Here is a 27,435-nt window from a genome sequence, read left to right as displayed (position 1 = left end):
ATTTGAATGAGTGAAAAAGAGAGCGAATGTAACCATGGCGACCTTAAGAGGCAATTTACGTATCCTCTTCTTAACACATGAACAAGTACAGGTTATCAAAGTATATTGGTAAATTCAAAATAATTCCCACATTTGTTATATATCATCGGAACGATCATTGCTTTTCTTTCATATTTTTAATTGATCATGCTTAAAGATTAATCTGTTTAATGATGTGAAGTAATTCGGGATAATCAAGTGATTTCTCCGCAAATAAGGGTGACCTGTATTGCCAGCATCAAGTCAAGCGACAGTCTCCTGCAAAAGTGGATATAAGGTTGAATAGCTACAATATAAGTCATGCATGCAACAGATGCAGATTCCAATGAAAATTTAACTGTATATAAATTACAGATTTCGTCTAGATCTTAACATGAAATCAATCTCGCATTATGATTATTTTCTTAGTGTTGGGTATTTCGGCTAATAACTAACTAAAATTCATTCCCGTTGTACTTTTTAACGCAGATACTGGCGATTCATTTCAACAAGTGGAGGTTAGACAAACGGCTCGGAGTGCTACTGACTTGTTTTTATGTTGTCTTCCTCTCCTTCTCAATCATGGTTGAAATGAACGTATTCGGTTATGTTAACCCACCAATGTGCAAGACTTAGGAACATCTGACACCAGCTCCCGTTTATCGATGCAGAAGACATATGTTAACCCTCTATTGAAACTTCTGGAAAGGAGCCCTCTATTTGATAACCTACATTTCAAGTCTGACCAGGGACCAAGCTATCGGTCAGAAGATAACAAAGGTGATCCCTTTGTTTCTGTGAGTATTACAGGAGACAAATGAAGACAACTACCAGAAAGTACTGGTCACATGTACGAGAATAGTGGTTTAATCTAATAAGAATGGCGTTTGTATGATCCCTAGACCTTTACTCGCGAAGTAAGGAGCGGAGTTAAGCAGGGTAGCCTCGTCTAATTCAGAAAATGATGGGATAAATCAAGATGATCAGTATCACAACCAGCATTATTCGCCACCATCGTCTTATAAATCCCATGCTATCGTGTGCTACGTCTAATTTGAACCGAAATGACATCCGCCAGAGAGGTCAAATGTCAGTCTTAGAGTCGAAACTATCTTGTTATGGACTTTGAAAAGTGAGGTTGTACATTTCTAGTGTGTTTAATATTAACATGAATGCCGTTTATCGCCAGGGGAAAGTGAAAAAGAAATGTTGGCAGAAACTCCGGGGAGTGGTTTAAACTATTTTGAAGTTGAATACTGATTTAAAATGTTTGGCTTGCTTGAGAATTAATGAAGTACGCAGCCCATTGTATTTTATTTGAAGTTGTTGGATCAGAATAACAGTTGGAATGTGGTCATTACTTGCTTTATTGAAGGAAAAATATAGATGACGGCGAAAACGTAACCTGCCGTGATGATTATTGAATTTGATAGTTTGGCGGTTCATGACGATTGTTTGATTAAAATAAGTGATTAGTAAGAATAAAAGGAATAATCATTTCCCTTGTGATTTTTGACACGTTAGGTAGACAGGTACTGTTAAGATTAAAAATAAATTTCAGATATCTGATGTGGCACTCTTTTTTTGTTTGCATTATCTTGAAAGTTTGAAAAATGTATTTATCTGAATAATAATTGTCCTAAATAGAGTTTTATTGATTATTTGATCGAGGGACAGTTGAAAGTATTGTTTCTCCCCTAACATTTTGTTGCAATAATATAATCTTGGTATAGTTACTAAATTTTGAAGTATGTTAGATTAAAGAGTTTTCTGGCAATACACGTCTAGTAATTTAAAGTAAGAAAAGTGCACTTGTAAGAAGTTATTTTGACTCAGTGATTTCATGTGCCTATCACATGATCGGTCACGTGGTTTTGAAGGACTATGATCTCGGTTAATTTATATTGCCTAATTTCTCATAGCCAAGCGATTATGATTGTAGGTTTAAAAGAAGTTAAAAGAAGAAAATTTTCTCTCGTTGTGCAATGACCCATTATAAATATTGGTTATCAGAGGACACCGAAGACAATTTTGTGAGTAAAAATGTGCTATCATCCCATGATGTTTTACAGATTGTCTAATTGTCAAAGAGAATGTGAGTGTTTAGGAAACTCTTGGTATATAGCAACTGGGTGTATTTTCTTTTGATTGAAGATTCCCATATCAAGATGATTTTGTTGTGATAATTTTATTCACTTACGATGTAAATCTATGCATTTAATAGAATAAGAATGTTCATCATAAAAAGATACTCGCTTTGATACTAAATTTATTAGGATTATGAGAGATGCAATGTTGTGTACCTATTTATCAAGAGATTTAATATTTTGTGTAGTATTTTATGTATATATGCACATAATTGAAGTATAGCTGTATAAAAGGATGAAGTTGATATTTATAATAACATTTATTCGAGATCGCTCTCTTCGTAACGGCACAAAGATTTATACATTCTAATTGATTATGCCTCGGAAAAATGTGAATTGTAATGTTTAAGAATTTCAAAGCAACTCGCAACTAATATTTGGAAAAGTATATTATACCCCCTTTTCCCTTTTGCATACACTTTTATATCTTGCCAATACGATTTAAAATGATTTTTTAAAAATGTTTAGGGTAATTGATAGAGCTATATCGTTAAACGTTACCATAGAACTTTCTTCGTGTAGAATACAATACATCTTACCAAACAGAGTTGTAAATCACATCAAAGGGCTGTTTAAAGGGGTCAGATATATTAATTACCGTAGTAGTCTAAATGCACGTAGAGCATATGCCAGTGTAATCGCAGAATATAACTATACTAGCTATACTGGACAACTTTGTATCCTCCACGGAGAGGTTGCTGTAACGCGAAATTATGATTAATAAATTATCCTGGTATATGTTAAAGACCCACAAATCTTTGGCTTACGTCTCAAACGAAATATGGTTTCAAAACATTATTAAAATATTGTAGCTGGAGTTGAGTCGATTTGAGGCCTCAATTATTATGCAAGGAATATTAATTGGACGATGCAATTGCACGTAAAGGTGACCACATAATGTACTTTGTAGTCTTCTCAAACTTATGATTAAAGCAATGGTTTTTTTTCTCCCGACTGGACATTATTAGTTGAAATGTGTACAAAGCAAAAAATGAATGTCGTATAATAGATCAGGGAATCGATAGTGAAATGTAATATATATAAAATATAACACCAAGAAATTTGAATATTTGTGGCTGTGAAATATTGTATATTATCTGACTTGGACAATTTTTTTTCTTTTTAGTGTGTGGAGAGAAATTTGTTTGACAGACCTGCTCTCACCCATACATCTGTCATCTGTTCTATTTTGAACATAATTATAATTAGACGGTAAAGTTATTTATTTTTGGCGATAACAGATCACCACAAAACGACGTTTAGATATGTGTAAAATTGATAAAAATAGCAAACTTCCCGGAATTGATTTCGATATTATGACTTAAAGGATGAGATTATGTAATTCCTTGGACAATACATTTAATGTTTGGGGCATTATTTTGTCTTAGACATCTTGTTCCACCCTACTTTTTGCATCACGGTAATAATCAAATTCAAGTATTGAATGCAAATTAAAAACATGTTTGATTTCTTTAATGAATCCCATAAATCAGGCTTTAGAAGATCATTTTCAAAACAAGGTTTTCTGCTCAAGATTAATCCAACGAATCACGTTCGATTTATTGTCATTACATTAGACCATATCAAAACAATATAAACTAACAAAATTTATACCCTAAATAATGATATAAAGAACAATTTGATAATAATAAGAATAATAATTATATTAATAATAATTATTATAAATAAAATAGAAAATAATATTAATTAAAAATAATGATAATGATAATAATAATGACAATAATTATAATAATAATGTGTCTTGTTTACCCAGGGTATCCTCATCAGTATTAATACTGTTCTCCCTGAGGGCCCTGCAATCATATATTACACCGACTTAATTAAGCCAAGTTACCATGAGAATGCGCTCAAGTATTCCAGGAATTTCTTCCTATCGGGTACTCCTAGGTGTAAAGTGGCAATTGGACATTAATACCTTGCCAAAGAACATTAGTGCCGCAGCGGGACTCGAACCGCGAACCCTATTATTCACCGTCAAGCGATGTATCCAATAAACCACGACACCTTTCGAGAAAAAACTCTTCGAAAAAAAATTACAGTACGTTCTCGCTTGCATCGGCAATCTGACATATTAGTTATTATTAAATGGTATAATCGCTCAGCGGTCATTTTCAGTTTAAATCCACCTGCTGTTCAAAACTTTACAAAGGCAACTAGAAACATAAAGCAGGCATGTTCCGGTTTCTTTTTCGACGTGTATTTGCATTCAAATACAGATAAGTTCATTTAATGTGTAGAATATTGTAATACATTAGGGATGATAATGATATTCGTCCTTGTTTTATCCATTAGTGTAAAAAAAAAAAAAAGTATACGTCGTCCCCTATGATTAAAAAACTGGACACAATTTGATGAATCTTATATGGCTTGTGCGTTGGATTGAAGTTTAAATACTGTTTTTCATTACATTACTGCAATTCAATCCTATTTTGTGGGAGAATGTTTAATCTCGAATCCGGTCCAATCTATTGTAAGCAATAAGTGTAACTATTAGAGAAGAGAAATTGTACGTGCTTTTAAATATGTAATTGTGTTTGTTTGTCAAATCATTGTAAATTCATTAAGGCCACTGCATTTTTTTGTATTCGATGATGACTTTGTTTTTGAAGATCCATGTTACACGTTATGTAATGAAGCTATAGATGTTGACGTATGAATACCCCCGCTCCCCGACAATTCTCTTGGAAAAGTAATATGTTTGTATGAAAACTTTTCATCTAGTATGCAGTATGATTCCGATGTAAATCTAGGGATGCAGTGATATTTATATGTTTGTTTCTTTTTATATCATGAGTTTGTTTCGTGATATCATTTCCTAGATCTTGTTAACTCTCTAGAAACGCTATGTTTTCATGCAAATAATATATAATGCGAGAATCAGAAATATAATACAAGTCGTCTGAAATGTGGGTTGGAATAGAATAAATGGGGGAGATTAAATATTTGTCCTATTCACATTGAAGATGTAACCATGTTATCATTTCTTATTTTAACGCCCTTGAGAAAATATATTCCAATGTTAAATTACTAACAATTATCTATATCACAATCAAGCATCGTTTTAGTATAATACACGTGCTAGCTGAAGTTTAGAATAATGTTGTTCTTAATCAACTAAAAGCATGGTTATGTAATGAAAGGATTAAGGGCACTTACAGAGACTATAAATAACTCTTACGGTTATTTCGTGAAATAATCTTCCGTATTTATTTATACTGTGTGTTACAAACATGTAACAATGAAAACTGTTAAAATCAACTAGCCACCAATGTATTTATGTTTGTTTATTTACACATTTAGATGGTGATGAAAAAAAATTGTTCGATAGATGTCTGCAATTGAACCGTTTTGTACAACAGGTATATTGAAAATTATCATAAATACGTTTTGAAAAAGAATCGATTCATATTCGGTAGTATTATTTTTTTATTTTGAACTCATCATGTGAAAATGGCAGGTGCAAGAACAGCAAATAGGGAAATTACGAATTAAAAATGTATACGAGTGTTTCGAAAGAGACAGAATAAAATCACATCCATCCTGGTGGTTAAGTGAATACATTTTAAGTCGGAACTCGATGGAGAGACAATGCCGAGGGTACAGGAATATTTGCTAAATATGCATCTTTAACCCGGAAAACCTGCTCAAGATTTACTTTGCCTCTTGTTTTGTTTTCTTTAAAAAAAGTATCACCTTTATTTCTTGATACATACATATATATATACATATTTATATATATATATATATATATATATATATATATATATATATATAATGAAAATGCTAGAGGAACAATGTCCAACGAGATGCAGAGTGAAAATAGTAGTAACCCATGCCTCTTGTGAATTCCATCTAGCGTTGTGAGTTGATTATACAGTGCGTATATATTTTTTTTAAAGCGTACCCAGCTTTAGTAGCTTCTAATTACAAAGTCATAACCAATATAACTTTGAAATGTATTTCTTGATAAAGAGTAATTAGTTTTCTGCTCATTTTAGTCTTCATAAAAGGTACTGGAAGATATAGAGAATTATAAAGTGTATTATAGCATTGTGTTGTTATCATTCTTGTGCTTTTCATGCCTTTAGGCATAAAAGTAGCAGAGTGACGGAGGAGATGATGGACATACGAAGCCTGAATAAATGATGGCAGCCGATTATTAAATGCGCATACTATTATTAAACATAAGACACATTATTTATCATTAACTCTATAAATTGACACCAAAACTTCATGATATTAATTCCAACCATCTCTAACATTGAATGACTAACAAATAGTGGGTAACGAGCACATTAATCCTCCATAACCTTGCACTTCGCCAATAACAAAGGTCAAGATAAATCTTTATCTCACACACCGGGCAAGTATCAGAATCACAGAAACGTAGAGCAGCAGAAGTGAGAGCAAGACGCCCTCATACACAGCCTGGCGGAAATCATCGGAATCGATGGATAGCGCCGATAAACACAACAACAACAACAACTGCCCGCATGATACCCTATTCATAACATTTCTGCCTCGGGTGACTGAGCACCAGGGTCTTTAAAAAGTGTTGTCAAAATCGCCCTTTACCAAGTTTTGACGGATGGAACGAAGGTTGGTCAGGCCATATGCATGTTCTTAAAGGTGAAATTCAAAGAAAATCACAAATATGTCAACTACTGTATGACTAGAAACTGGTAAGCTAACAGATGGCCATCGTACACGTTTTAGGTCAACTACATATCGGGTGATTTATAAAAATACAAATACAACCACCTGCAAAGCAGCTGGGATATTCGAGAGATTCGCCGGAAAAATAACGATGTTTTAATGACGTCACTATATGGACCAATACTGACCAAGCAGACGACATCCCATAAAGAATGCAAATAATTGCAAGGCTTTTATTTGTCAAATTAAAATGAGTTTAGTGTATATAAATGTGATGGCATGTCAAACCATTCAAAAGGGGATATGACCCGATTCCGATAACTAAAATCTTTTGCTTGTAAATACACAGGATAGGGGTTAATTAACAATCAAAGAAACCAGACTTTCCAATTGAAAACCCCCCGGAATGATATTAAGGACGGCATTTGTTCCCTCTTGAAACGCCGAACCTACCGCGGTGTGTGCAGCTGAATATTCAATGGCGTCTTATTTTGTTTACAAGCGACAGGTTCCTTTATTTGTGTATCGCTGCATTTGTCATCAAAATAAAGCCACGTGCGGGGTTTAAACTTTAGAGTGAGGCAATAGATTATACATTTAGCCTGACGGTAGTGAAGTAAGAGAAAGAACTCAAGAGAAGATGAAAACACAGGCACTGAAAATGTGTGAGATGTCATTGGACATCGTCTGCTTGTGCAAATCGTGTCCATACTGTGATCTCACACATCTCAGCAGCGTTCGGAGAGCTCTTCAGGTGCTATGCCGGGACTGTATTTAAGCGTTTTATAATTTGTAATAATTATTACTTCGAATGTTTCCAAGCATTGAATTTGTATAACCTTGTCGAATCAAAGTTTCAACTTTGCAATAATGAAATTAAGTTAGTTTTTAAAATCAATGAATATCTACTTTAATTCTTTTAAAAGTGAAACTATGCCTAGTGTTTCAGTGCTTCACTGTTTGAAATTTGTAATGTGTCTCGGTTATCACAGGACCTTGTTTCAATTCAAGGATAACCTTTTAATTAATTTGAACAGTCTACTAACTGTTTGTCTCATTAGATGTAATTTCTTTCTGCTCACTTGTCCACTGCGTCATTTCTCACGCGTAATAAGGAGCAGCATAGGGTGTTTATCTCGAATAGCGAATGAAAACTAAAAAGTTACTAAACCCAAATGCAGAAAAGGTGGTAGATGGTAATGAGATTGAGATTGAGATTGAGATTGAAAAGGTTTTATTGATTGCACTTCGCAGCCAGGTGGCTGAATTATGAACAATTTACATTGACAATGAATTATAATACATACAAATGTGGTTGACATTGTCACAAAGTATAATATACAGTATATAACAAAATTCATAACAAAGTTCATAACTAATATGACTAAGGCAATAACAGGCAAATTAATTCACGTTTAAAATATATTTTGTGAGGTGACACAAGAGTAGGTCAAAGGATGAGCAAGCAGGCCCTTTGCTCTTCAATACACGCTCTCATTCCTATACACGTTCCTATTCTCACTCCTGTACCTTGGACACTCTCATAAAAACTCACATTTACACTCTTATACACACTCCCATTCACACTCCCATACACTAGCTAACGGTCTGCTCGCTCATCCCTGGACCTCTCTTGTGTCAAGGAGTGTCGGGTATTTAAAAAAAAAAAAAAAAAAACAAGTAAGCTCCTTCCCGACTTTCGTAAATTGGGGAGAAATAAGCAAATGAATTAAAAACTTGAACACCATTTGATCTGAATTGCCATGTCATGATTGCTACAAAACCTTATCACTATTCAATGTACATTTTAAAAAGATGTTACAAGTAATTATGGAAGCATAGAATTTAAAATTTAAAATGCGGAATGTAAAATGTAAAAATGTAAAAATGTAAAAATGTATGCAGACAATGAGACACCGGACCATTCAACAGGTAGACAATTGAGATTCATTCATGCATTCAACAGGTCTATTAGGTATGGAATTGAGCTATTTCTATAGCGGTTCGTTTTACAATGAAATTGACGATACTTGGTCCTTCTTCGCAGTGAATAATCTACATTATTGTTAACAGGTAACCAATGTTTACAAAGTGGGTTGTTGACAAGAGATGAAGCAAAATTAGTGCATAATTGTTTGCGTCTATCTGACAGGGTCTGCAAAGAACACACTTCAAGAGCGTTGTCATAATTAATATATTGATCACCTAGTATGGTCCTACATGCTCTTTTCTGGATTCGTTCCAAACTTAAGATATGACTTTGGGTGAGGTTTCAAAGAAACCGACAGTAGACTTTCATTTAAAAAAGTACACACCAAAGAAAAAATTAAACACTTTGTATCTCCAATGAGAAGGGTTACCTTGAAACAAGGGATGCGAATGAATTCAAGATTGTTATCATCATAACGAAGATAATATCGTATATTTTGCTCGTAATGAGCATTTCCTTGAGTTTGAGTTACAGTTAATATTAACACAGTCATGTTCTTTTCAACTGCCTAATAGTGAATGTAAATAACTAAGCAATTGTTTATGGAATGAGATAACACACACAAAATGGGTTTTGACCCACATTCATTGCGGTCAGTACAAGAGGATTCTGACAGTGCCTTTTGAAAAGCCTGCTGCTCAGTCATCCGTGGCAGCATATTTGAATATGATATCATTAAACGTGATATTTGTTACCCTTTACCATGAAATAATATTCAAGGTCTCATAGGTTATAACTTGTTAATTAGAAGTTACCAAAGTTTGGTACGCTTTTGTTACACACTTTATGTAGTACGAGGATTCTCTGGTGGTTGGTTTGGGTGGAAGCGCGACTGTTTTGTGACGAGCAGAAATGATAAAATACAACAACAACAACAAAAAGAATAAAATAAAATAAAACAAAATGCCTTCTGGTATGAAGCTCTTTGGTGACTAAACAGAATGAGCTTGTTAATATGATTAATACGATACTTCCACTGCAAACAAGTAGTCGTTATTGACAAATATGACACTATAATTATGAAAACGTATGCAGCTAAGGGCATGTGCCCCTACCCCCCTCCACCCCCTTCCCCATCGAATGGCGAAAACAAGAGGAATGTACCGTGCAGTGAGAGGAGAAAAGACAAAGGGAGATAGATATTCTAGAGGAAGAAAATTGATGGAAGGGTGATATAGCGCCTCTAAACGCACTATTATTATAGTAGAAAAAAGTTTGTATTCAAACCAATGCAACAACAGATTATTTTGTTTGTGTACGTGTGTATGAGGCGCCGTTTGTAAAACAATATATAGACAAATTATATGTTATATAAGTTTTATTTTACAAATAATAACCATTATTTACATATAATGCAAGTAAATGTACTTTTTTATTTGTATATAATTCTGAACACATTTTCATTATTTATAAATAATTACAATTCATACTTCATTATTGATAAATAATTACAATTCACATTTCCATTATTTATAAATAATGACAAAGTACGTTTCATTATTTATATATAATTGCCATTATTTATGAATAATTACAATTCCAATTTTCATTGTTTATAAATAATTGCGATTCACATTTACATAATTTATATATAATGAAAAGCGTATTTCCATTATATAATATATAATTACAATTCACACTTTCATTATTTATAAATAATTACAATTCTAAATTTCATTATTCATAAATAATGAAAATGGGAATTGTAATTATTTATAAATAATGAAATTTAGAATTGTAATTATTTATAAATAATGAAAGTACGAATTGTAATTATTTATAAACAATGAAAATGGGAATTGTAATTATTTATGAATAATGAAATTTAGAATTGTAATTATGACCCCTGGATATTCTAAAGGGACATCACAGTCATTCCATCTTCAACATGAGATGCAACACGGATGCCTATGGTTTGATGTGTTTTCCAAGAGCCATTCCGGCCTCCGGGCTTAAATCCCCTTCCTCTTGACGATGCAATTTGCAAATCAGTTTATACTTACAAAGACCAGCTCTTAAACACAATCCAAAGAATCAATATATGCAGAGTCCCTCAATGTAATTGCAAAGTCATGGGACTTTAACTAAAAAATGTATTAAATATTTTATAAATTGTCTTCGAACGCTAGCGTTCTTTTTGGTCAGCAATATTCGAGGAGCAGGACCATAACCATGAACAGATCTCCTTCTGCCACTGATTTACACGAATGTAATAATCAATTTTTTTTTTAAGTATCCAGTTATTCCGATATTTGCGCCGCCCCCCCCCCCGACTCTCCCTCCATTACCAGACTCGTATTGAATCAATTGTCATGTTTAGAAACGTTTACCGTTTTTTGAATGGCTGTATACCATTTGAAACGGGATTTTATGAAAAATAAAGTTTCCACATGGTCCACACAGATTCTTTATTTATTCTAACTATTGAGTCTGCCCCATTTGCCTTTTTAAATATTTTAAAAAGAAGACAGTTTAGGATAATTTTTTAAAAGTTTGCCTGTAGTAAAGGCAACAGGCAAACTGTAAAAGCATCAGCCTAAACAAACAAGAGCAATATCAAACAACAACAAAATAATGATAATAGTATAATAAAGGGGAGTGAAATTTCATGTTTGAGCTGGAAAACTCAACTTGATTTAGTTTTTGATTGGAAGAAAATGCGTGTGGCGTTCGGCAAAAAATAAGTAGGCATACTCTTCTTCTTCAAAATTAATAACTGACATCTTGCTCAGTGTTTTGTGAGGACTTTGTTAACGAGTAAACGCAACCATGAAAATACATCTTGTATCTGTCTCTGAGACACTCAAACACTCACTCGCATACACCTAGACACGCCCATATGTAAGTCAACCATGGAAACTGCTTGCCCGAATCAGACAGATTCAGTTAGGTTGCTTCCTCGCCTCGTGCATGTCATAGCTGCCATAGTTGCGGATGAACCATGTGCACAAATAATTGTTTTTGTTCGATCAGGAATTGACTCTTCGTCACCATTCTACTTCGAGACTCGGGGGAATGATCACGCTTTTGGTTAGATTTCAACGAAGGGTAAGATTTAAGTTTCTTATACAATATGTCGATACGTACCTTCAAAAAGAACAAAGTTATTCTTAGGCAAATACTTTTAAGCCTGAAGCTTTTCATTCGCACTACTAAAAACGATTGACTTTATTACCCTGTTTCGATTGTGACATTGATATATTTTATATCGTATTACCAATAGTGGAACACATGTATTTATAATACATTAGGGAATTGTAGGTGCTGATATTACAGTCCCTGTATTACTATGGCGGGGTTGTAGCTCCCCAGAAATTTTTAACCCACATAATAAAAATATAGGAATATTAAAGTTATGCCTTTTCAAGTTTCTGCAACCCTTTTCATTTGTCTGTTTCTAAAGCTATGTTTCGAATTCCTAAATTATACAAATAAAAATAAAGTATAATTAGAATTCTATTTGATAATATTACGTCCAAAAAAAAGAACACGTCTTTGTTTATACAATATGAAATCATGTCCGGAACTGGGTATAATATTCAGATTTTATTGTCAAGGTTGTGTTTGTCGTAATAAACATACTGCAAAGAACAACAAATTTGTATTGCTGATGATTCGATTAAAATATGCCAATCATGATGACGGTCTATTTTGATGATGATCTATTTGTATTGTGAATGAGGGTTGTGGAATAACAATATGGAATTCCACTGGGGAATGTCAAAGACGCCATTAGCATGAAACTGGGGGGCGTTTCATGAAACAATTAGTCGGTGGTTTTCACCGACTAATATCATGTTCACCAACAATTTAGTCAGCGCTGACTAAATTTGACCAATCACAGGCCTGGAAAATAGTCGGTGACAAAAGAATTGCCGGTGAACATGATATTAGTCGGTGAAAACCACCGACTAATTGTTTCATGAAACGCTCCCCTGTTGAACCTTTATTTAATGCAATGGGCATCTTATGTTCCGTGTATTAAAAGTCTGTGTAATGTTTATTTTGCAAAAGTGGATCTGAAAGTTTTGAGAGTTTTTGCTCAGTGAGTTTTACCTCTGTTTTTTGTTAATAATTTTGTTTTAACATGGACCTACTTGTCGTAGAATACCTATTAGAGGGTTCTGATAATGCAATTTGTTTATAAATGCATGTTTTGGGAATGTTAATTTTACAATCGCATCGAATAAACAGGCGGCTTCTGGATTTTATAGTATATATTACAAGACCATTAGATTGCATTCTATCACGCCATATTATAATGAGGCCTTAATAATTGAGAGAAACATCTGGGCCTTTATTTCTGATCACACGCCCATAATGAATTACTGTTCATTTGATTTTCCCATTTTCGTATCAGAGCCATAATTGGTTAGCCAAAAATCTAATAAGGCTAAATCAGGAAATTGTGTAACATATTAGGAAATAGCATCATCTTTCCCTTTGCTTTAAACTGAAAAAGACAACATAAATTGCTAATGTGGTTAGATTAGCAAGTGTGCGCTTGTAAAAAAAAGACGTCTGGCTGGAATGCTCCCCAGGGAGTGGAGAATGTGCATACATTGTGTGCGGGTAAGCCTGAATCCTATGACCCGGGTAATAATATATATATATATATATATATATATATATCTGTAAAGCGCTTTAAGAGGGCCTTCAGTCCTGAAAAGCGCTATATAAGAACTAGCTATTATCATTATAATTATTATTATCCAATGGCAGGGAGTTCAGACTCAGGGTCATGCATTGTGGATAATTCCAATGGCAGGGAGTTTAGGCGCTTTATGTGATTGACATCGGCCAGCTTTGAAAAGCCGGATATCCAATTTTCCATTTGAATTTTTGCACAGAAAATGATAATCAAATGTTATATAATAAAAGAGGCCTGCATAAATGTATGTAGTATTGTAATATAATATTAAAATTAAACGGGTTCATGATCATCTATTTTTTATTAATGTTTCAGAAAACACTTAGCGAAGGAAACCATGGATGCTACACCCTATTTCAATTCGACAACACTTCCGACAATACTGAATAGTTTGGACTGGAAAACTGTATTTTTTATTTCGTTATATGCATTGATCGGTTTCACGGTAATTTTTTGCAACATAACAGTAATTGCTACCTATTGGACGTTCTCCGACGCCAAGAAAGATGTGGCTAACACCTTCATCGTGAATCTGTCATATTCGGATTTACTTGTAGGGATCATTAACACCCCCATAGTCGCCATCGTAGAGTTTTACCAAGGACAGTGGGTTTTCGGTGAGATCTCTTGTAAGATAGTACTAGCTGTTATTTATCTCGATACCTTCATCCCTATAGTGATCATGTTGATGTTCATAGCACATAGAAGAATTAGTATATCGCGGAATGCGAAAACTCGCAATTTTCTGAAGCGAAGACATATCAATATTGCAATGACGTTTATTTGGGCTATACTTCTGTTTTTTTATCTCATTATCTCTTTTGGCTTCCCTCAATTAAGCCAACCCGATTACGTAGACTACGAGCTCTTCTGCGAGATGGAGATGGTTTACCACAAACCATTCGCCTTTGCTTTGACCATATTTGAATTCATTTTACCCTTAATTTGTTTCTTTACGATGACCATCAATATACTTTTTACGGTTTGGAAACAGTCATGGATCAGGGTAGGGGTTAGCAATCGTCCTAACACTATTGCATGTCAGCCGAACGCCATTGAAAGACCCCACTCCGATGCTGCATTTGGAGAATCATCTGGTGCGCAACGTTCCAGAGAAGCAGAAACGTCGTTTCAACCTCGAATCATAGGATCCAATCATACTAAAGTTCGGTTGGAATCAAGTGCGACCCAGGAGGAGAAAGGAGAATACATCTTTGTTACATGCTGTTCTCGGCGTCTTCGAGGCTTACATCGTTCTAGCCGTGCCTTGTCTGCCATTATCCTGTGTCACCTGATATTTTGGTCACCCCATGCTGTTACTTCTGCGATGAGAGCATTGTGGCCTACTTCCATCTCAGTTGCTACGTTCCGTTACGCTACTATCTCACTTGGATTGAATAGCATGGTAAACCCGTTCCTATACGCTTTTTCTAGTCGCCATTACAGAATGGGAATCATCCGACTTTTTCAACGTTTTAATTGGACACGTTGAAACATGCCTTGTCGATAAAACTAAACTAAACTAAAACTAAACTCTGTTGTACAATACATGAATGAGTGTGCCGTCACCGCCTGGTGTGGTCAACGACGAGCCACGTAAAGAGGGTCATCCAAGACAAAATCATGAAAATGAACAGAACAAATAAATCTTTGAACTACTGGCACCTAACTGGTTTCATTATGGCTTGATCGGCATACGTCATAACGTAAGTCGAAATGGCGCCTCTGATGATATTCAACAGAATAAAAAAATAGATGTCTAAAAAGGAAAAGACTGTGAGTAATCACATATCTCGCTCGCACTATAATGTAATAATAATAATAATAATAATAATAATAATAATAATAATAATAATAGGCATTTCTATAGCGCCGTCTGTCTAGACAATTCTAAGTGGGCGATTTTGTGTAAAAGTTACATTTGATAGATATATGGAGAGAAAGAAATTTAGTATAATCTATTTATGCAGAGTCGATTAGATCATTGGCTCATATCTGAAGACCTGGAAGGACGGGTTATTAATCAGTTCTTTAGCACCCGACCACGCAATTTTTCTGTTTCTCTACGATAAAACAGAAAAAGAATATAGAAAAGGAGAATGGATCATATAGAAGATTTAACAACGGTCTTTGTGCAAACGTAGAAAAAGTTAAACAGATGAAAGAAGAGATAATCCGATTAAAGGAGGAACTGACGTATAAATTAAAGATTAAAGAGAGTTTTCTGGGACTATATAAAATGAAAATAAGGAGCTTTTCACAAGCCTTTTCAAAGAGATTAGCCATAGATCGAAGAGAGAAAAGAGAATTTCTTGTAAAACAAATTGTACAGTTAGAACATAATATTATTCAAGGAGTAACTGAAGAAAAAGTTAAGGAATTAAAAAAAAAATTAAAAAGAACTGGCAGACAGTTTAGAATGTATTTATGAAGGCATAACAATTCGATCCCGTGCATCATATTTTGAAAGTGGGGAGAGACACAAAATATTTCAGTCGGCTGTTGCATGCATATAAAAGGAACAGCATCATTAAGAGATTAGTCAATGAGGGAGGAGAAGTTATTGAAAAGGAGAAAGGCATTTTAAACCAAACAAAAACGTTTTATACCAAACTTTACTCTTGGGAAGATTTCGAAGGAACAATTGCATCTGATAGGGATTTTTTTCGAAGATCTACCAACAAGGGACAAGGGACAAGGGACAGTTTAGAAAATTGTGAAGGTGAGATTTTTGAAGGGGAATTTTTTGCGGCTCTGAAAGAAATGAAACTAAATAAATCACCAGGAAATGATGGGCTAACCGTTGAAGTTTACAATGCATTTTGGTTAGACATACAAGATTTACTAATATGTGCCTTCAATGAAGCCTATGTCTCGGAACATCTATCGGCATCACAGAAACAGGCCATTATTATCTTAAAAGCTAAAGAAGGGAAAGATCCACATTCAGTACCAAATTTAAGCCAATATCCTTATCAAATATCGACTACAAATTGTTTCTAAAATAATGGCCACAAGAATAAAAGAGGTCTTGGAAGATATTGTTTTGATAGGTCGCATGGAGTTTATGAAGGGAAGAAAATATGAGAAGCGCTTAGAATAATTGACGATGTTGTTTTTTATACGTCTCATAATAACATGCCAGGGTTTCTGATAGCTATTGACTTTGAGAAAGCCTTTGACTCGGTGTCGTGCAGGTTTCTATACAAATCTTTTGGACTCGGTCAGCATTTTTGTAGATGGGTGAAAATACTGTATACAAATACACACAGTTGTATCTTTAAAGGAGGAAAATCGACCGACTATTTTAATGTCTCCATATTTGTTTATCTTATGTATAGAAATAATGGCACATAATATACGATATAATCAGAGGCGGCCGAGCGACTTCCAAAGTGGGGGGGGGGCACCAACAAAAAAGGGCACTTTCTGGAAAAAAAGGGGCACCTACAGTGGGAAATCTCGAAGCGAAAATATACAATTTGCTAGACATTGGTATATACCCCTACATTGTGATTACATTATCAGGGATGATTTCAATATTTGTTTCTCTTCATACATATTTATCGCTTAAGCATCATACTTTACAGTTGGGTGTGGTGTTTGAATATGCATTTACGAGCGAGCGAAGCGAGCGAGAAAAATTTTAAAGATCTGTGAGGTCGCAGTGCGAAAAATTACATCTTATAAAGAGGAAAAAAGCCAATCGTGATGGGGTTATAAGCACATTCTCATAACGGAAGACTGAAAAGACCTTTGATAAGTAACATAATTATATCATCTTTAAATGCGAGCGAGTGCAGCGAGCGAACTTTGGGGGAAATTGCTCTTAGTCGCTTTAAATAAGGGGCACGTTTAATGATTACATGAAAAGGGGACAATTATCGAAAGGGATAAGACACTTATATTAGAAAAGAAAAGGAGCACGTGTCAAAGTACAAAGTATAATTATAAGAGGTGAAAATGAGGCATTTTTTTTTTCACCTGAAAAGAGGCACTCACCAGTGATGAAAAAGAGGCGTTTACGAAAATGGGAAAATGAGCAATGCAGCCAGCGCTATCCATAACATTGAGACTTGTGTACAAGATGTTCATAATTGGTTAAACTCACATTCACTGAAATTAAATCTCGCCAAATGCGAATTTATAATGTATGGTTCTGAGACTCAGTTAGAGAAGATTTCTTCCATCACTTCAATTACTCTTGCTGGACATGAAATTACCCTATCTAATGTATGTCGCAACCTTGGTGTGTTTCTCGACTCAAACATGAAAATGTCTACTCAAATTCAATATGTCTCAAAATCAGTACGTTATCAGTTACGCAATTTGGGTTTTATTCGTAAATATCTTAACCGTGGTGCCACCGAGAAAATTACTCATGCTTTGATCTCTTCTCGCCTGGATTTTGGTAATGGCCTTTTGTTTAGTTCGTCTCACAACCTACTCGCAAAATTACAAAGATTACAGAATGCTGCTGCTCGTGTCGTGACCCTGTCCAACAAGTACAGTCACATCACACCAGTCCTCAAATCACTCCATTGGTTGCCCGTAGAAAAACGTGTTGTTTTCAAGATTATTTTGCTATTATTTCACTGTATACATGGCTCTGCTCCGCAGTATAACATCGGCTTGATTAAGCATTACTTTCCTTCTAGACAGCTACGTTCTCAAAACTCTGGCTTACTTGTTACTCCTAGGGTTAAAACAAAGTGGGGGGAACGAACCTTCGCTCATGCTGGGCCTTCGTTATGGAATACTCTCCCTCAATGGGTTAAGAATAGCAGTTCTGCTGAGGTGTTAAAAAACAATCTTAAGAAATATCTGTTTAATTTAGCTTATAATTGATTACCATTACCTTTCATGTCCGTACCTTTCTTATCGCACTTTGTATAAATGTATCATGTATGTATTTCATCTTTTGCACAAGCTGCGCCTTGAGCATTTGACTGTCAAGTGGATTTGGCGCCTTATAAATCATATGTATTATTATTATTATTATTAAATAGGCTTTTGTTGACGGAAAAGGGGCACCCATCAGATTTTGATAGGGGCATTTATAAGAGGTGAAAAGGGGATGGGTCCCTTATTAGAAAGTAAAAGGGGCACGTATCATTATTAAAAGGGGAATTATCAGAGTTAAAAAGGGGCACTGACCAGATATGAAAAGGGGCACTTATAATAAAGGAAAATGTGCATTTGTTGAATGAAAAGGGGGCACCGTTCAGATTTTTAAAAGGGGCAGTTATGAGAAGGGGAAGGATCTCTTTCTTTTAAATGGGAGCACTTATCATAAGGAAAAGGGGCACTTATTAGAAAGGGAAAGAGGTAGTTATGAGAAGGGGAGGGAGCTCTCTCTTTTTTATGGGGGTACTTATTATAGGGAAAAAGTGCACTTATTAGAAATAAGAGGGGCACATGTTAAAATGAAAGGTGTGCTCATCCGAGTTTTAAAAAGGGGTAGTTATTAAAAGGAGAAGTGGCACTTCTAACAAAGGAAAAAAGAAGAAGCTGTCAAAGTAAAAGGAGCACCTCTCAGTTTTGAATAGGGCAATTATCAGAGGTGAAGGGGGCACTTATTAAAAGTGAAAGGGGGCACTTTTCGTACCTGAAAAGAGGCACTTACTAGAGATTAAAAACTTATTCAAGATAATTTCAAGATTTATGAGAATGGAAAATGGACATTTATTGCAAAGGAAAATGGGAACATGTCGAAGGAAAAGGGGCGCGTGTCAAAAATAAAAAGGGCACTCGTCAGAGATGAAAAGGGGGAAGGGGCACTTTTACTAAGTAATAGGGGCACTTGTCAAAATAAAAGGGGCACTTTTCCTATGTAAAAAGGGGCATTTTTGGGGTATCTGAAAAAGTGGGGGCACTGTGCCCCCCCCCCCTGCCCCCCCCCCCCCCCGGGAGGGCCGCCTCTGGATATAATTAGGGTGTAAAAGGAATACGTTTTGGAGAGGTGGAAGTAAAGCAGGTTGTGTATGCAGACGATATGACCATTTTTGTTCAATATGAGGACTCCATAGCAACAGTAATAAAACTATAAGGGAATTTCAGAAAACTATCCGGACTCCGTGTAAACAAGGATAAAACGTTTTTGTTGTTGTTTTAGTTTGTATTGGCGTGTATCATTTATTTATGAATATTTACGCCAAATTCAAATTGCATCACACAAAATTAAATGGAATCAGAAAAGACAAGGGGGAAATCTACGCTGTTCATTTTTTCGCATTTTGCGGAGATTCCAGACAGGCTGTCTACATATTATTACAATCATTGACCGTTTTGTGTGTATCTTCTGGCCAGCCCGGTTCGGTACATTGAACAGGCTTCTCGGCTTGCATTTTCATTCGCAGCCTAGGCCCCTCCAATGCTGGCCAAGACTATGCGTTGTCTATCGGGGAAAACAAAAACAAAAAAAACGAGGAAGAAAAAAAATATTTTAAAAAATTATGATTTAATTAAACTGATAAACAAGTTTCAGAATCTCAATTTGTGCAGACATTCTGGGCTTTTTGCAAGGTGCAGCTGGTAATACCTTCCCTTAATTGTAATAAAGTTCAAAGTTACATACGACCTATTATAGGCCTATAGCTGGCCCTAAGATTTTTCTTTTCATACGTTTATGATTAAATAGCCTACTATGACGGGCAAGGCCAGTTTTAATCTACATGACACAATATGAAGTACAGACGGTATAAATTCATTTCTTACACTGAGATGACTGAACAAAAGTATCGTTAATAGGCGCCCTTCAAGGAAAGTTATATAATATAGCCATTGGTCAAAAAGTAGACGTTGTAAAGATTCTAGGAGTATGTTTCTCCTTGAATGTAGAAGTAAAAGAAAATTTAAATTATAAGGAAATACTAAGTAAAATAAAGGAATTGTTGAGTTGGTAGAAGCAGAGAGATTTGTCAATGATGGGTAAAATACAGTAATTAAGTTGTTTATAATTCTAAATTCATTGATGTGGCATCAATCACACCGGTCCCAAGATGGATATATGAGGATTTAGATAAGTTAACTTTCGAATTTTTATGGGGGTGGGTGGAATAAAATTAACAAAAATGCCTTGTATTAAGATTATCAATTCGGAGTTCTGAAAATGAAGAATTTTGAATTATTGATTAAAGCACAGAGGGTAATGTGGGTTAAAAACTTATAAAAGATAATGAGTGAAATGGAAGCAGTATTTTAATTATGCCACAAAACACTTAAGAGGGAATGTCATATTTTCATGTGATTATATCCTTGGACTGTTGAATATAACGTTGCCACAATTTTGTATTAATCTCTTGGAAGTTTGGATGTATACGAGAGATTTTCAGATAAAATATGAACCATATAAAGGAAATGAGATCATTTTTTATAACAAATTCATACGAGTAAAAGGGAAGCGCATATTTTACAAAACGTATTCGATAAAAAAATATATATAAAATAAAACATATAATAGACCAAAGTGGAAACTTAAGATCTTTTGCATATTTCCAACAGCTGGAATTGAATTTAATTGACTTTAGAATAATACAGACAATTTATGAAAAAATTCCAGTTAGCTGGAAAATAAATACGAGAAAAGACAGTGATACGGTTCATGATGTACAGGGAATTGTGTTTGTAAAGGCCTATATTCTTTTGAAATGTGTAAAATTTGCAATGTTTTGTTTGTTATATATTTGTAAAAATGCAAAAGAAAAAGGAAATCAAACAGAAATAAATGAATCAAATGTGGCCCAAAATATTTCTGTACATGGACAATTAACCACCAAGCATCGGGTCATTGACTGTCCTCGGCATACTCGACATTCACAACAAACGACCCCCATCTTGGACCTGGTGTCCCCCATTGCCTGCACACACTTCTGATCAGACACCATTCATAATGTGCATTGCAACACCCATTCACAACACACAATGGCCATAAGTTTTCTGTGATGGTTGGCACACTTCATAAACTTCCTTTTAAAACTACTTGTTAAGAGCCACCTCTAAATATCTGCATACACCACAACATTCAGTGAAAATTGTGTTTTTATATCAGAGCAAAATTTTACGATCAAATTTGCTAACCTTGGTCAATTTTGCAAATTTTCTCGTAGAAAGAACGCATTTTAGTCTTCGAAATGAATTGGATATATACAGTAGTGTTGTTAAAGGCCACAGATGGCTCTTTGGCGTTGGCATAATTTTTTTTTTTTTTTATTTAAAAAAAAAAAAAAAAAAAATCCAAAGGGGGGAGGGGGGTTGCAAAAAAACATACCTAAAACATACATATAAAAAAAAACTGAAGGGGGGTTAACCCCCTCCCCCTGCGTACGCGCCTGAGTACTTGTATTTAACGTTTTTACCACATGTTATCAGGTGGGTAAACTAATGATTTCCTAGTTGTGTATGCAGTTTTTTTGTCTTTAATTGGAAACATATTCGATTTTGCTGATTGAACTATCAACATTTTGTATAATTTTTACTCATAATAATTTCACGAGTCCTAGTAGGGTGATCACACTGTATGTGCACACAGTCTGCCCCAGGCACATACACACACACAACTGCAGTCAGTTGGTAGAAATAGCAATTTTCGTAAATTTATTTTTTTTTAAACTGAACAATATTTTTAAATTTTTATTTCACATATCTTTCAAGCATACCTTTAACTACAATTCTGTGTAGTTTCATTGTTATAGGCATGTGGGAAATATGTTAAATTACTAATTAGAATATTGTCTTTTCAGCCATGTGTGACATGACCCTCTGATCGCCCATTGACTGTTAATCTACGTGGTGAAAATGCACATCAATTTATAAAACTCCCCTACAAAAATGCAATATCCTCATGTGTTTCACTCATTGAATCGATTTGTTATTTACACTCAAGGTAGTCACAACTGTACTAAGATCAGAAAAATTTCTTTTTCTCTAAAATTCAGTCCCTGTGGAATGTTATGGCCTATTGAATTGAATGGTTTCTCGGAAAATCGTCATAAATCCTCAAATCTGACATTAAAAAATATATATATATACTGTGATGTAGCTGAAAGTCTGCAAATTCTGATCATTTGTTCGGTTTTTCTGAATAATTTGTGAAACATATGAGGAAATAGCTGTAACGGTGATCCAAGTAATTTCCATCGCCATATTTTATTAGCATTGCAAAAATATTTGGAATTTAATGTTAATATTTGGTGTAAATATGATCTATAAATATATGATTTTAAAAAATGCCAACAAAATGAACAGTTTGACTTTCCTATAATATAAAATTAGCTGAAATTACCTAATTTGCATATTTGATGAATATTCATAATTTTTTTTTTCTTCAAAAAAAATATTTCCATACCTGACTGATATACATAGGTTTCATTGATGTATCATGTTCGGTTTTGATTTGATTACATATGCGCATATTAATTAGACGGGCTTAGTTATTTTCACAACTTTTTCATATCTGCAGATTCGCAAAAATGGCAAAAATGACTTATTTTGTTTGCTTCTGTTTTCAAAACGGTAATCGATATATGAATTTTCTTTTTTGGTATTTTTTACCACAAAGATGATATTTACGTGTCTGATAATTTAATTTATTATTTGTGTCCAAGAAAGTGATGAATTAAGTTGTCAACTTTGTCGAATTTTGCCATTTTTGCCAATTTGACCATTTCTGGCAGGTTTTTCGGTAATTTTGCGATATCAAAAAAATGGTATAAAATCACAACGCATTGGCCGATTTCAATTCTGTTTTTTTATTTTTTGAAACTTTCACAAAGCTTGATCATTTGCAATCATCAAATAACATGTGTTTGTTGTACTTATTTATTTTTGGTATGCTATACCTAGTCCTAGCTAGTTGTACGCTTTAGTGCTATTGTCTGATGTCTGAATAACGTTACTCATTGTGTCTGTGATAGTTTGACCCGTGAATGGATATTAATTGTTTTTCTGATTCGCTCACTATATCGGTGCACCGATATAAATCAAGAAAGAACTAGGCAGGAGCCAGGGAGGGAGAGAGAGAGGGAGAGAGAGAGAGAGAGAGAGAGAGAAATAAAGAAAGGGGGAGAGAGGGAGAGAGAGAGGTATATACGAATGGATATTGGAATTTTCATGATTCATAGAGCTGCACAGAGAAAGAGAGGGGGAGAGGGGACAGGATAAGTTGTAATGCCAATGAGACTGGGACTGGTCTACATTTGGACCGACGGCTATTCCGCTGAACTTTATTCGTAAGAGGTATAGGGTTAGATTTAGGTTAATTGGGTCTATCAGTGCAAAACAAAAAGACCACAGATCAATTATATATTATTATTTTTTTGTATTTATCCAACGAGAGATAAAGAAACTTTACAAATTGAATTTTTGAAGAAGTTAGATGAAAGTATTTTTGATCAGTGTGATCGGGACTATTTAGTTTTATTAGGAGGTGATTTCAATAGTATATTGGATGGAAAATTAGATTATGTGGGGTCAAAAACACCGGTGAAATCTCGGGTTATTGATTTGATTAAGGAATTTTTAAATAAATACGATTTAGAAGATATATGGAGGAAAAAAAATCCGAATGTAAAGCAATTTACTTTTCGATAAAATTGGCCGGTGGTGCAAAGCCGTTTAGATTATTGGTTTATACCTTGTAGTGTTGAAAAATTGGTGGGTACGTGTGAGATTTTGACATCTATTACGCCAGATCATTCTGGCGTTAGGCTAGAATTTAATGATCTGGTTGATAAGTTTGTTTTGGGGAAATCATATTGGAAATTTAACAGTAGTTTATGTATGGATAAAGATTTTGTTGAAGAGATGAATAAGGAAATACAGGAATTAAAAGCTGAATGGTCATTACAGATTTTGAATAAATTAGTATTTTGGGATTTTTTAAAGATGAAAATGAGAGAATTTATTATAACATACTCGCGGAAAAAGGCAAAAGCAAGGAGGGTTGAAATAGAACTGTTAGAGAAACAAATCAAGGATTTAGAAGGCGAACTGGTAGTGGGACCCCCTTTCTTTATATTTTGAACAGTTGTTAAAATCGAATAAAAGGAAAAGTGTAATTAGGGAGGTGTACAAAGAAAATGGGGAAACTACTATAGATAAGGAGGAAATTTTAAAGGAAATTAAACTATTTTATAAAGATTTATATTCTTTAAGGGCTGATATAAATCAAAACGACCCTTTCTTTTTTAATGATATTTCAAAGTTAAATGAAGACAATAGGGAAATCTGTGAAGGTAAATTAACTAAAGATGAATGCTTGAAAGTTTTAAAAGAAATGAAATTGAATAAAACCCCGGGAAATGATGGGTTAACAGTTGAATTTTATTATACTTTTTGGCCAGCTTTGGGTGATTTGTTAGTAGAAGTATTGAATGAAACATACGAAAGGGGGGAATTAACGGCATCTCAAAAACAAGGGGTAATTACCTTAATTGAGAAGGAAGCGAAAGATACTCTCCATATAAAAAATTATCGACCCATCACGCTTTTGAATGTAGATTATAAAATTGTATCTAAAGTTCTAGCAAAAAGAATGAAAGAGGTTTTAAATGAAATAATTCATCATGATCAAGTTGGATATATAAAAGATAGAAATATTGGGGAAGCTGTACGGTTGATAGATGACATGTTATTTTATTCTATGCATTATGGGGAACAAGGGAAAGGGTTTTTGTGTGCAGTGGATTTTGAGAAAGCTTTCGACTCTGTATCTCATAGATATTTATTTCAAATATTGAAATTGTTCGGTTTTGGAGATTCATTTTGCTCTTGGGTAAAATTATTGTATAAAGGGATAAGTAGTTGTGTTATGAACGGTGGTCACTCCACGGGGTATTTTGAAATAGAAAGGGGAGTAAGGCAAGGGGATCCATTATCGCCATATTTGTTTTTGGTTGCCATCGAAATTTTGGCGCATGCAGTAAGGAGGGACAACGGTATTAAAGGGATTACATTTGGAAAATCTGAAATTAGGCAAGTGCTATATGCAGATGATATGACAATATTTTTGAAGGATATTGATTCGGTTAGAAGGTTGCAATATATTTTTGAATCATTTGAAAAAAATTAGTGGTCTTAAAGTGAATAAAACAAAGACACATTTTATGTGGATGGGTGAGGATGAGAACAAACCTGATGGGCCTTTATTTGGAAATTTGGTTAAGGAAATACATATTTTAGGGGTTAGTTATTCATTAGATCGAAGATTAAAAGATGATTTGAATTATAAAGAAATTCTAAGTAAAATAAAAAAATTGCTTGTATGGTGGAAACAAAGAGATTTAACTATTATGGGTAAAATACATTTGCTAAAAACTTACGCGCTTTCAAAATTAAATTATATTTCATCTCTCGTTATTGTCCCTCATTGGGTATATAAAGAAGTTGCAAAAATTTCATTTGAATTCATATGGAGGGGGAAAGATAGAATTAAACGGGCAACAATTTATCAGGATTATAACTTTGGAGGATTAAGAATGATTAATTTTGAAATGTCCGTTAAAATACAGCGCATAATGTGGATAAAACGTCTTTTATATGGAGAGAAAAGTTTGGGATGGAAATTGTTTTTTGATCATTGCTTACAGTTTGTGGGTGGTAGATTTATTTTTTTATGTGATTATGATTTAAACAAGATTAAACTCGTTTTAGATATTCCACCATATTATATGGAAATGTTGCAAGCATGGCAAGAGACAAGTAATTTAAGATATTTGGAGGGTTATATTAATCCAATTATTTTTAATAATCAGAATATATGTATAAATGGAAAAAGTATATTTGATAGATACTTGTTTGAAAAAGGGATTGTTCAACTGAATCATTTGGTTGAGAAAGGTCATGTTAAGCCTGTTAAATATTTTATGAACCTCGGTATGAAAGGTAATAATTTGCTTATGATTATTGATATTTATGATGCGATACCCAGGTTATGGAAGGATGTATCAGGGTTAATAGAATTCCTCGAGGTTGATTTGATAAGCTTTAACACTTATTTCCATATTTCTAGTAAAAAAATACAGTTTGTGGATGTGGGTTCAAGAACAATCTATGATTATTTTATCAAAGCACTGCAACGAACGTATGATTTGCAGGTAAGGGATGGGCAAAATGATTATGATTTTATAGATAAAGAATTAAAAGAAATATTTGTTAGACCAAGAATTACTATACTCATTAGAAAACAACGTGAATTTCAATTTAAATTATTGCATGGAGCCATATACACTAATGAGCATCTTCATAGATTTGGTTTTGTTGGTGATAATTTATGTTCGTTTTGTAAGCAGGAAATAGAAACATACAAACATTTATTTTTATCTTGTGGGAGCGTTCAAAGGTTATGGCAGGCTTTAATACAACTTTTTGAGTTAGATGAAATTAAAGATTTAGAATGGCGAGATATATTTGTTGGGTTGGTAGGTAGTTCATATAGAATAAAAATGTGTAATACTATCATTTTCATGGTGAAGTATGTTACATTTATGTCAAGATCGGGGGGGGGGCGAGTACTAACTTTAGAAAAGATGAAAACAAGCATTTTTAAGTATAGGGATGAGGAAAAGAAAATAGCAATTAAAATGGGAAAGCTAAGATCACATTTCTTAAAGTGGGAGCAGCTTAAGATTAATTAAGATTTGCTTTCTTCTCCACCGTGAGCCTGTTAAAGGCGTAACTCGATTTTGCGGCCTGGATAATTTATTTAGTATATTTTTCTTGAGTTGAGAATGTTGGCAGACATCCACTGAGTGAGTACTGTGTGTGTGTGGGGGTGGGTGGGGGTGGGTGAGTATGTGTGTGAGTGGGTGAGTATGTTTGTGTGATAGAGGGTGAGTATGTTTGTGTGATGGAGGGGGCAGGGAGGGGGCAGGATTGTTTCAGTAAAATTACCTCCAGATTTGTTTTTTTTGGTAATATATAAGTAAATAACATTTACAATTGACATATTATGT

The 27,435-nt window shown here is 34.2% G+C and overlaps 1 protein-coding gene across 1 annotated transcript in view; it reads left to right on the top strand.

The window, feature by feature from the left end:
- LOC574937 (sodium/potassium/calcium exchanger 3) overlaps positions 1-5,584 on the top strand; it is a 39,975-nt gene extending 34,391 nt beyond the window's left edge. The window contains exon 16 of the mRNA XM_030999314.1: positions 508-5,584. Within this exon, the coding sequence (XP_030855174.1) occupies positions 508-654 (147 nt within the window). The 3' untranslated portion in view covers positions 655-5,584. The remainder of the gene's footprint in view (positions 1-507) is intronic.
- Positions 5,585-27,435: the final 21,851 nt, after the last annotated feature.

Source organism: Strongylocentrotus purpuratus, unplaced genomic scaffold (assembly GCF_000002235.5).
Source record: "Strongylocentrotus purpuratus isolate Spur 01 unplaced genomic scaffold, Spur_5.0 spur5_scaffold_5, whole genome shotgun sequence".
NCBI classification, from domain to species: Eukaryota; Metazoa; Echinodermata; class Echinoidea; order Camarodonta; family Strongylocentrotidae; genus Strongylocentrotus; species Strongylocentrotus purpuratus.
Note: the sequence above shows the minus strand (reverse complement) of the source record. Positions and strands in the feature narration are given on the sequence as shown.